Source organism: Phalacrocorax aristotelis, chromosome Z, assembly GCF_949628215.1.
Source record: "Phalacrocorax aristotelis chromosome Z, bGulAri2.1, whole genome shotgun sequence".
In the NCBI taxonomy this organism is placed as follows: Eukaryota; Metazoa; Chordata; class Aves; order Suliformes; family Phalacrocoracidae; genus Phalacrocorax; species Phalacrocorax aristotelis.
Genome location: NC_134311.1, coordinates 67,710,445 through 67,722,813, shown reverse-complemented (window position 1 = coordinate 67,722,813; position 12,369 = coordinate 67,710,445). Strand labels below are relative to the sequence as shown.

At 40.2% G+C, this 12,369-nt stretch overlaps 1 protein-coding gene across 5 annotated transcripts in view; it reads right to left on the bottom strand.

The window, feature by feature from the left end:
- Nucleotides 1-1,428: 1,428 nt before the first annotated feature.
- Nucleotides 1,429-12,369, bottom strand: part of LIFR (LIF receptor subunit alpha) — a 52,186-nt gene continuing 41,245 nt past the window's right edge. For all 5 annotated transcript variants that reach the window (XM_075079878.1, XM_075079879.1, XM_075079881.1 and 2 more), the window contains 7 exons: nt 10,312-10,491; nt 8,602-8,703; nt 6,822-6,989; nt 6,035-6,196; nt 4,881-4,974; nt 4,281-4,359; nt 1,429-3,594 (listed from right to left, as the gene is read on the bottom strand). In XM_075079878.1, the coding sequence (XP_074935979.1) occupies nt 2,956-3,594; nt 4,281-4,359; nt 4,881-4,974; nt 6,035-6,196; nt 6,822-6,989; nt 8,602-8,703; nt 10,312-10,491 (1,424 nt within the window). In that variant the 3' untranslated portion in view covers nt 1,429-2,955. The remainder of the gene's footprint in view (nt 3,595-4,280; nt 4,360-4,880; nt 4,975-6,034; nt 6,197-6,821; nt 6,990-8,601; nt 8,704-10,311; nt 10,492-12,369) is intronic.

Below are 12,369 nucleotides of genomic sequence, written 5' to 3'. Positions count from 1 at the left end.
CTGGAATGAAAACTCCTTACTGGTTCATAACCATTACAGAACAGTTAACAATGCTACATGCCCTGCACAAGCCTGTGTCTCTGCTGCATTTGCCCCACTCTTCTGCTACTGATACAAGATGAGGCATATGGTAAGCGTTGCGATTAACAGGACTCTTCTGCCCTACACCCTGGAAGTCAGAACACCATTCGAATAAAACATATAGCAAAACTTTAAATAAGAAAAAAAAAGTGATGGATAATTAGATGAGAGTGCTTCGGTAACATCAAGGCAGGCCCTGTATTTGTGGACCTTTCCCTACCTAATCTCTAAGAAATGAAGCAATTCAAAATGCTGTTGCCCTTACTGAGTAGGAAGAGCAGCACAAAGGAAAACCTGAGTATATGATGGTTGTGTTTAAGTGATTCACTGTGAAGGGTGTTAGGCTGCTCCCTGCAACCTCTGTATGTCCTCTGCAGCAGCCCTGTCTTCCAGTCCGCCAAATTAAAAATTGCTAGTACTCTCAAACTTTGGTTTGGTTATGTTTCTTGCAATGCACAGCCATATTAAAGCACAGTTTTTCTTCATGATCTACAGAAGGGGTTTTTTGTTTGGATCACCATTCAATGGTGATTGCTCCTCTGCACTGAGAAACTGCTCCATAAAAATGCAAACCACTACCCATACGCTCTGTCCTTGACATCTGCTTTCAATTAAAAGCATATGGCAGCACAATCTAAAGTTCATCTTAGGAGATAAACACATTAAGCCAAATCTGCTCTAAAAGAGATATTGTGAGAAAGGGTTGTTACTACTGGGATATAGCCACCTCCCAGCTATCAAGCACAAAGGGCAGAACTGCTTCGTTTTATACATTAGTGTTCTGAATAATAGGCAGTAATAGATTAGATATGAAACTTTCTGTTGTGGTGATGCCTGGTGACAGATGGGCACCAGCTCTTTGCACTATCTAGGCACTCAAAACCTATGTCTTTTCACTCGCGGCTCTGCTAATTCTGAGATTCAACCTCAAAAGCAGAACCCTATCTTCACTTTCTCCTCTTTCAGACACACCTTGCACTTTGTCAGGTCTGCAGACGGATCTATTTTTCCTGTCTTCACTTTTCACTCCTCCAGGAGGGACATAGAAGCAGCTGTTACTGATGATTTGGATGCTATTTAGTGTTTTGCCTTTTTGTAAGTTTTGAAATTCCTCTGTATTTGCATTCTACACAGATGGCAGAAACATACCAACATCTGAAACTGCACCATCCATTGCTGCGATAAAGTTTAACCTAAGGTTTGGTTTTATTTTGACAGCCAGATCAAGGGGTCTGGAGACCAAACATCTGCCAATCATTCTCCTGGTCTGCTCTCACGCCTTTATAACTAGCAGCTCAGCCAACTCAGTCTCCGTACCTGTCTCGGGATCTGTTTAGAAAAGTACTCCGCCATCTTATTTATTCAAAAAACCCCACAAAGTATCTAAGGAAATAGAAATCTAAACAAAAAAATGATTTGTTTAGGACTTGACAGAGAATATTTCTGATCAAACTCTAACATTTGACCTCTCACCACTGTGTTTTACAGTAAGGAACAGGTAAGTTAGAATGTACTTTCTCCTGTAAGCCACTGAAATTCATGTGTGCCAGTCTGAAGTTTACACAGTGAAATGATACAATTACAACTGCCTGGAGATGCATATATGAAAACAAACATTTTCAAAGACAATTGTTCTGAACACTCCTTTAAGCACACAAACGTACATCGTTTAAGCTTTCTTTGCATCACATATCTGGTAAAGGAGAGGTAGAATTAGTGGCACTAAAACCCCCTTGGGGTTCTCCCTGCCACTAGAGAAATCCCACATTGTACTCCCAGGTAGGATTTGTAGAGAAGGTCCTGTCAGGTAGACACTGGAGAACAGCCAGGCAGCAGGTGGCAAAGCTAATAAAATAAAGACTATCCAAAGAGCAATTTGTTCTCAAGTTGCTAGTATTACTACCTCTAATTTCACCTGCCAACTTGGACAGCTAATATTAGTAGACAGAGTTTTCCCCATGGCTTACATTAATTAGTGCAAAGACTGCTGAACACTGGGGACGTGAATGGAGTACTGTACCACTTTGAAGCAGGAAATCTGGAGCTGAAGCTATGAAATACAAAATGCATTAGTGAGATACATTAAGAAAGATTAACTCCTTAACCAAAGGATAGAAAAAATATAGAGCATTCTAAGTTTTAAACTTTATGCAGTTCTTGTTGAGGTTTAAATCAGTGTTACACTTTTTTCTCCAAGTTTGTACCCCTGAGTCAAACATTGAATAAACATTGTACAGTAGGTACAGAAACTAGTGTCTAGTTAGAAAGCAACAGATTTGAATGGACATTGCTTCAGAAGTGTTAAACAGTGACAATATCCTCCTGTATAGGAGAAGAAAAAAAATTAGCACTCTCATGTGTTCTTAGTTTATAACTAGGTAAAAGATCTCAACAGTTTCCAACCACATAATTTCCATGTGTTAGGCTGAGGTTTCTGGTAAATGAAACCTTCAGTAAGGAAGCCTGCTGGGGCTGCATCATTTGAGTATGCACAGTTGAGAACAACTACAATGAAGCAAAGCAATCTTTCCAAGTTATAAATGCATAAGACCATATTAATCTTGGAGTGCTATGTGAAGATAGGCAGAGTTCTTTGACTATGATTATCAGGAGCTCTAAACTCAATACCCCTTATATCCAATATATTTTACTAGAGTAATAACTAAATTGCTATAACTTTGGCCTCTCGGCCTCTATTAAAATGGAACATTAACACTTCTGCTAACTTAAACATGACATTCAGCTCACTAGAACCTCTGCTGACTGTCTCCAAGAATAATTCATGCCTTTTGCACTTTTCTTCCTCCTTTCTTTACAACATCAGGAATAACAGCTTATTTAGAAGGCAGGTTCAGGTGCAACGAGGACTCACTGTTAATCATTTGGCTTGTTCTGAAAAAAGTGTGTGAAGGACCACCCCATGTTACTGAGTTTGGGAGAGTCTTCATCATCTTTTGGGGGAAGCAGAAACTGTCGAGAATTAATGGAGCATGGGCTCCCAAAAGATGCATTTTCATTGTTGCTTTCAACTGATCCAGGAGAGTCTGGAGTGTCCATGTTCCAGGCATTTGTGTTTGCTTGAGGTCTGTAACCTGCAGTTTTATCCAATTCTTCCTCTGCAGGTGAGTGACTCTCTATTTTCAGAGCACTTATAGGCAGCTGCATTTGTGGCTTATAGCCTGCTGTAGTCACTAAGTCTATTTCTGGCTCCTCTTCTGGTTTAATTTGAGGCTGATACATTGACTGGATGTCAATGTAAACCACCTGAGATGACCCTACAGGTTCATCCATAGCAGGATTTGAGATCTCTTCTTCAATGATAGGTGGGCAGTAGGACACAACTACATGGTTCTCTGTTTCTGAGTCAGAGCCATCTTCAGGCACAGTGGTGATGTCCCCAGCAGCAGACATCTCTGTGTCTTCAAACTTGGGAGCTGCAGACCGTGCTTCCACCACTTCAACACTATTGGGGGTGCAGGGGTTCATTTCCAGTGTTTTAAGTGTCTTGTTCCCCTGAAGCAAGACAAAGGAGAAGGGGGGGAGACTAAGCCAAGGACCTGGAATTCCTGAAAGCAAAAACTTGCCCAAAATAAACCAGTGTGTTGACTTGTGGCTTGCACTCATCCCCTATTTTAAAATAGTACAATATTTTGAAAAGCGGTTTAGTTCTCATTTTCCAGCTCATCATATATTCCTGTTAATGTTAAAAGATTTTAACCAACTTAAAGAGACTCCAGATCTTGCAGTAGGTGTTTGAGATCTCTTTCCCCATATCTTGGCTTTGTATACAAAGCCATTCCTTCCAGAAGGTTATTTAAATGTTACACCCAGTTCCAGCTACTATGTCTACCAGGGGGCTGGGGATATGGCATGTACACTTCTCCACACTTTGTACTTCTCCTAACACTATGACAAAGATGGGTACGTTACTCCCACATTGTTACCATGTGCTGACACTTCCCATTAGTGCAGGAGGAGAGAAATGCAGCAGTCCTTTCCTAGATCAAACTTTGCAAGTAACTACATTAACTACAAGAAAGCTCTAGACGGCACCTGATGAAACTTACTAACTTGTCCTGTTCCCCCCTGCCACAGAGTTCTTTTCTACAACTGGAGCAGATAACTCAAAGTTTGCAAAAGAATTCTTTACTCGCAGTACCTTTAGAAGTTTAAAATATTAGATTTAAAATGAGGGTTACCTCACAGATGTTCTTCTGAAACTGCAGTGCCTTACTGTTCTCAGGATTCGGGATCTCTGGATAAAATGTTTCTTTAATCCTTTGAAGAGGGAATAACAAACTTTTAAAAGTTATCAAGCAAGCCCTGAAACAGATTGTGAATACATAAAAGGAGCCAGGACATTTCCCTTTAATTCAGAATACTGAAGACAACTTGCACAAAGATTTATTGCGTTACACTTACACCAAGTATTTAATGGAAAAACCAGCAAACCATTTTTTTTAAAAAGTATTTAGACTGGGGCTTGATATGCCACATTTATGAAAAACTGAAGTCTACCTGACTGTTTGTGGATGTCACCAGCTTATTTCCACTTGGGAACTATTTACAAGTGGTGCTTACTGGGAAACAGGGTCCTGCAAAACCTTTTTACACTCCTCACTCTGACCTCTCTCCAACTCAACTTCTCCCTCACCTTCTACGATGTGCTTTTGCCACTCACCTTTAAACAAAGACCACTGACATCTTTGGGTACTTGGAGAAAACAAAGAGTAACTAATGGAAAACTCTAGCATTGAAGCAAACACATCCAGGAAAATATCAGAACTGAATGCATTTACCATTCCCTCTTTCGATAGCAGAAGATGCTGGCCACCACTCCAAGCAGCACAACCACTGCCACAGGGATGAGAATTGCAATGATTAATCCTACAGCTGGGGACGAAAAAAAGGAAAGAGAGTAAATACATATTCAAAGTTACGAGCAAGTTTTATGCCTTTTCTAACACTCCCAGAGATTAGAGGCTGTTTTGTCAAACTCATCTAACTGTGGTCCACAGTGACAGTGAAGTCTATGTATACCGTACACTTCCTCTTTGCTGGAAGGGCGAAATTCCATCCATAAACAGAGCTGATTCAGTTGTGACTACAGGAATCAGCAGATACTTCTCTCTGATTGCTTAATTGCAAAAGGCTTCATGTGCAACACAAGACTGATTGCCACTGTAACTTCTGTTCTCAGTAAGCACTGGAACTGCACTTTCAGGTTACTTGAACTGGCCAAATCTCTGGTAATGGCTCTTATAGGCCAACAACCCATTGCACAAACTGCGCTGCCTTTCACATGCTTTCCAATGCTTCTAATCCCTAGGGTCTAGCTCCGATACATTCCCATTGCCATCCTCCATTGATGTTAAATGCATTGAGTTTGATTTTTCATGTTTTTTAGTTGCAGCCTAGTGTCTAGTCTTTTATATGAAAAAACACTTTTTTTTTTTCCTCATTCCCCAAGTCAATCTCTTTTTTTTTTTTTTTTTCCTCTTTCTGAGTTTGTTTCTGTCAGGGGATCGATAAAACTGAATTCAAAGCAGAGAGGCATCTGTTTATAATTCTGAAACTGGTAAATATTTCCACAATGTCTTTCTTCCCACCATGTATTAGCAGATATTCATCATGGGAAACTTGACAAAAACAACCAGCTGCTTGACAAGACTGAGTTCAGACTCCACCATATTTAGTAGTAGTTTAGAAGTTATTTTTCTTGCATGCATTACTATGAACTGCAGGGTCACTGTAATAGGAAAGGAACTTTTCCTCACCCTGAACTGTACCAATTTTTGTATTTAAAAATAACCAACTAAATAAATTAAAAATTACACTGTAGGCCCAAACTACCTAAGGGGACCAGAAAAAAAACCAAAAATGAGCTCTGCTTTATATAAATTGTACAGCCCCTGTGCTGAAGACTATTAATGAACAGCAATATTCAACTTACAATCCTCCTTCGTCACCACATAGAGGCTGTTTGGAGGGCTCAACCCACCAGCAGTATAGGCTTGTAGGTCCAGTTGGTAACTTGTTTTCCCTTGAAGATCAAGTATTTTCAGAGACTTCTTTGTTAAGTCAGTGATATTCTTAACTTTAAGTTCTGGATTCCCTGTTTGTTTGGAAGCAGTAAAAAAAGCATAACCTTGTAAGAAAGGATTTCCAAAGACAGCCTCAGCTTTAGCATATGAAACCTGAAGAACAGTCTGTGTAAAGCAAAACTGCAGTAAAGAATGCTAGCAATGCTGCTGGCTTACACAGCACTGAATGGCACAGGAGTGTTTTGTTGCTGCAGATTGACTTCAGTTTCTTACACTCCTGCTTGCCCTCTTATGTTAACATGTGTCAGTTCTGTACAGAGATGTCCTTACAAGATGGGTGCTAGAAGAATATACCCAATTAAATATAACCACAAAACCTCCACCATGCCTCACCCACCCGGGATATCTGTACACAGGGCAGTGTGTCACATTGCCACTTCGTCACTGCATAGCTTTATGGCTTCAGACAGCCAGGATTTTCTCTGACTTTTGCCTTATATTAAAAAACAACTGTACTAACCACACAAGGAACTGATTATTTCAAATGCTTTTGTCACATATCAGGGGCCAATTATGCCGGTGAGTAATGCAACTGAATTATGCTTAAAGCATCTCTTTTTTTAAAGTGAAATTAAATTATTAGAAATAAAGAAAAAATCTTGAACAAAGAAGTTGCAATATATAGATTTCATTTACCTGATTCCGAAAGCCTAGGCTTTAAAGCATCTTTTTCACCTTTTGCAAAGGAAAGCCGATATCCCTCTAAAAACCCCTGACAATCTTCAATAGGAATGTCTTCCCATTTTACCAATATAGAATCCGAAGAAGTTTCTTCTACAGTAAAATTTGGTGCACGTTTTGGAGCTGTGGGGAGAATTAAGAAGGGAAAAGCTAGTGAAAAACCACCTTCTCATTACATGTTAAATCCACACAAGTGTTCCATCAATTTTATTTCAGGGCTACCATTTTCAACTGTTTCCTGAATACTTTTCCCTCATTCTCAAGAACATGTGAAAAGGTGTTGCAGGTGATACTACAAAAATACAAGTATGTCAGTCTCATTGTTATTAATTACTGCAGTATTATCTACTAGCAGAAGTTGAAAGGAACATCTCTCCTTGGGCAGCATTCTTACAGATTCATACATGTAAAAACCCTTCTGCCTTCAACAACCCTAAAAGATTGCATAAATATTCAGAGCATATAAATTACTTAGCTTTTGAAGCCTTTACCTCTGTGACTTCATAGGTTGCCTTCAAATTAAACAAACTCCACATTCCTATCACGGAAATCTATCTCAGGTTAAAAGAACTACTCTTAGCAGGCATCGAGTCCTTATTCCAATACCTGGACCCCACTGAAAGCGTTACAGCAGATATTGTGTAAGGTCACGCACATCAGGACTTAGTCTGATACTTGGCATCTATCAGTGCTGAACTCATGTTTAAGAATGTATCTATTTCTGTCTTGATGTTTATCTGTCAGAAGGCAAATCTGAAGTTTTAGAAGGAATCTATGCTCTTGTGCAAAGTGAACAGATTTCTCAGTTCATAATAAGTTTTGTCTGCACGTTCGATGCATTTGTAGTCCCCCAAAGTCTTTACCTTTTTGCCTTGAAAGCTTCCAATCTGTTAAGAAAACATGAAAAATCCTTCTGGGGTACTGTTCAGGATTTTTTAACAGAGATACAAATGATTGTAAATTGGTTTCTGGTAAAACTGCCTTAACCTCACCTTCAACCTTAGCAATGAAATAAGCACAGCATTTCCAATGTTCAGATTACGTCAGCAGCTCAATTTTCCAAACAAATTATTTTAACAGAAAACAGTAAACTTCAAAGTGAAATGGGTACCCTATTTACAATACAATACAGTTGTGATGTTAAAAGGTAAAGCCATATTCAGATTTCTGGGAACAGAAAGCATTCCAACACTAATGCATCTCCAGGCAAGCAAAGGTCAGCCCCGGATCAAACCGCGGTTATCCAGATGGGGTTGGTGCAGGAGGGAATACGAGTGCAACTCTCTAAGTGGCTTGTACGCTAGGATCTAGTTCTGGTCTAAGAAGTGCTTTTAAACAGAAATGTTGTGGACACTTTTTGTATTTGCTGAGCTGTACCAAATGTGTTCAAAAGTTTACTTTGACTTGACAAACCAAAAAAAAGTTGCTTCCTCTCCTGCAGAAGTGACCTGCGGTGCAAATTATGCCTGTGCCTTCAACTCCAAAGACCACTGTCTTCAGAGCAAAATTCTGTGACACCTTGTGCCACCACACAAGCTGGAGAATACAGGGTTATTGCATGCTGGGAACTGGAAGTGGCTAGAGAAATGTGTAACCATTATATACAGAGAACAAGCAGAAGTCAATAGTACTGTATGGGGATTCTGGTCTCAATCTTCATCTGCCAACACTAAGCTATAAATAGACACAGTTTAAATTCACTTTGTAAAGATCCTGAACATTAAAGTGCACTTACGCAGCTCTTTCATATACCCAGTTATGTTTTTCAATAACTGATATCCACTGGATTTGCAGCCATATAGTGAAAAGTTGTATCTCACACCAGGTCTAAACAGAGCTGCAAGAGAAAATCTCTGTAAGAATATTTCACTTACGAAGAGTGATGCTTTTAGCTTTCACGTGACGCAGACTTATATAAATACGTATTAAAAAATTGCAAAGTCTTAGACCACAATGTTAGGCATAAATACTATACCGGCTTGTAATTCCTACAAAAGCTATACCATCAGATGCGGTTTACAAGCAGTAAGCAAATCTAGCTCCCAGACAAATTTTGTTTCTAAACAAATAGGATTCAAAACAAGCTACTCAAATTGCATAAATTGCTCTTTCCACAGGAAACACAAACTGAAGTTACCAGAAACAATCCCCTTCCTTTCCTCCCACGGCAGCCATGTAGATCCTGCCTTCTCCTCAGAAGTACAAATGCATTTTGAAATACTCAGGCTAATTACAGCAACAGCACAAAAGAAATTCAGAGAACTATCAAAAGTGATAGTGAAGCACTTTAGTAATAAAGTCCAGGCCTGAACTGACTCTAGAAAACACAGATAGTCATCAAATTTTTGCTTCACATGTCTTTGGTGGAGGCATAGGTGTTTGATAATACAATGTGTAAATAATTTACCACTTCCTGGGATTTCCCCAAGTCAGGGGTGTACACTACTTTCAAGATTTTTTTCTAAAGAAGGTGTCACTGTGAAACTCTGCAGAAGTCAAGTGGGTTTTGCAAGAGTTCAGGTCCAGCCTGAGAGATGGTCCTGGCAGGAGTAAGTGCAGAGGTGAATTTTCCAGCTTGAGCCCAGCCCTAGCAGCCTGGTAACTCCCGCAATGTGCTGCAAGAAGCATTCCAGGAAAGAGCCCAGGACTAGAGCAGTGCATCATTGGACGGACATAGTACTGTCTGCTTAAAAAAAGCAAACTCTCGCCAGCACAAACAAAAACAACATGGTCACAGTGTTGCAATTACAGGCAGGAAAGCATATTGCCCCCCCTTCCAGGTCCCACTGTCCCCCAACTTTCCTATGTACACAGCTCCAAGTTGTTTTGTTAAATGGACACTTTATGTACTAAACTCTTCTATATACTCTTTTAGACAGCAGAGAAAAATCCTACATCTTTCTTCACTCCCCTCTTTCCTCTTCTGCTTCTACTAGTCCCACCACAGCTGAGTTTCATTTCCCTGATCTGCCCACCAGTATCTAGAGACCTGGAATGTGCCCTGTTCCAGGAAATTTCAATTGCTGACAGCAAGCCAACACATGGAGGTCACACTTAAAAAAATCTGCCTCATGTGAAAACAACGGATTAGTCTTCCCCCATCCCGAGCAGCACTGTTTATGTTTAGAACCCAAACAAAGCCCCAAACCCTAGATTAACCAATATGTGTTACTCTGAATTAGGAAGTTGTTGGGTGTAGCTAGAAGAGGTAATTTCAAAAGGGTTAATAAACATAGGATGGTAACAGTTAAGCCAAGACTGATATTTGGATTTGGCAAGGCTGTGTAAGAAATTACAATAAACACAATACCAAGAAGGGGTTCATTTTTGTACACAAGCACACAGCAATGCAACAATCTTCAACCTATAGCACTGGTGCTGCTCTCATTCCACTCGTTGCTCAGGCTCTCAACCAGAAATAGTCACAAAAAATTATTTGCCTTACCAGACTTTATCACTGCATCTGTTGTATTTGAAGGAAATTTCTGCCAGTCCACACTACATGGTTCAGACCCAGATGAATGACACCATTTTACTATGTAGCCACAGGTCATGTTGGGGTAAGAATTCCAAGAAATATAAATTCCATTCCCCATTGCCACGGCCCGATCTGTTTTGACATTGTCTGCAACAGAGACGACACAAAAATCCATCAGAGAGCAGACACTTCTCTGTCGTCCAAGCTGGAAGAAAGCCTTCCAGGCACAGCACGAAGGTTTTATAAACTGCAGTCTTTATAAGAATGAGAGGTGTGCTCCTGGTACTGTGAAATTTGAAGCTGTGCACTCAGCTATGCTTTCTGAAGTGCTGGAAATCAGACGTAGCCTGCAGCAAATCCCTCAGCCAGCCTGAAGAATGATGACGAGAAGTGCTGTTGCTCCTGACCAGCTTAAAAACCACTTTTTAAAGGTAAGGGTTTACAGCAGATGTCAGGTTCAAATCTGACTTGACATCAATTTGGCAGGAGCCTCCAGCTATAAATTCCTGCTGCCATTTCATCAAACAGTTTGATTTGTGTTTCTTTCAAAGTGTCGTGCTGTCACTCGCCTGACCACAGACAACCATTGTTCAAAAGAACCAACAACAAAACTCATGTCCCTGGTGAACTTTATGGAGGCTCCAGTCTACCAAGGGTAAACTAAAGAAAAAGAAAAGTTTGCCTTTAGTCTATTTTTCTTGTTTCTGATTATGAAGGGTTTAGCTGCCCTTGAAGTGATCAGATCCAGGAATGACTTCTGATTCCTGCAGCTTCACTCCACGGCTGTCTGTCAGATGGGACCCCGCCGAGCTAAGAGAAGTTTTCCAAAGTCCACCACAACAGCTGTGGCCCCACAACAGATCTGCAAAAACAGTCTCAGGGTTTCAGTTTTTCCTTTTTCAGTGTTATCATTTATGCTCCCTATTGAGTCTATTAGTTCATGTTATTAAAGCCATAAACTGTGGAAGGCTGAAGGGCAAGGGTAGTTTTTAAGAAGCAGTGCTGTAAAAATTTTACTCTCCCAGACATGCTGTGAATGTTGAAGGACTATTTCTAAATAATCTTAACATACAGCTAAGTGTACAGTCCTTTTCTAGCTTGCTTATGGCAAGAAAGACACACATGATTAAAAAAAGACAAGTCAACTCCAGAAGACACTCAATACTTTTCCCTAAAAAACTACCATGCATCCAGTGAAACTGCACTTCTACAGTGCTGGAAGAGATCATATTTCTAATTAGACTGCTTTAATTTTCCTGTTTACAGGAAAGACCTTTTACTGACAGTAAGCACATACTCTCTCAAAAAAATGCTTAAATACACCATACTCGATTTTATTTCCTGAGCCACATGACTAGAAATTCACCCAGGGCAGTACTGCTCATTTTGGTGTATTTATAGCTGCAACCTAGACTAGCAGAAATAACTACTAGCACTACAGTACTACTCTGGTAGGGGAGCCTGTAACAGCCAGATTATATGCCCCAACTCCCTACAGAGCACTTTTCAGAGACAGTGATAAATTAATTAAGGCAGAGTACCCTTTGTTTGTGTTTTTGGTTTTCACAAAACCTCAGCAGATCTCAAGCTTCAGAGCCACTGCTCTCTTATGGACATTAAAAGCACTTACAGACTGTACACAGGAAGCAGCCAGAAGAGATCTTTGGGCAGAAATGTCATCCAGTTCAGTGAATGAGTCATCTTTCATGACTCCAGTCAGTGACTCAGATAACTCCTATACCAACTTGGGAGCAAATCTTCAACGAGTACAAGTTGGGTAACACCAAAGGGAACCTCAGACATTTGAGAGAAAGCTATAAATGAACGCAAAGCTCCAGCTGCCATCAGCTGTCCCACACCAGAGACCTATCACAGAGACCTCCCTGACTCCCAGAGTCTTGTCTCACTGCTGAAGGGGTGCTATAAAAGCATTTTCATTCTTTCAACTGTCCCATACAACTACTTTTCCCTCGAAGAAGCAGACTAAGAATATACTTTTAGGTATTGGTGTTTTGGAGAAGCACA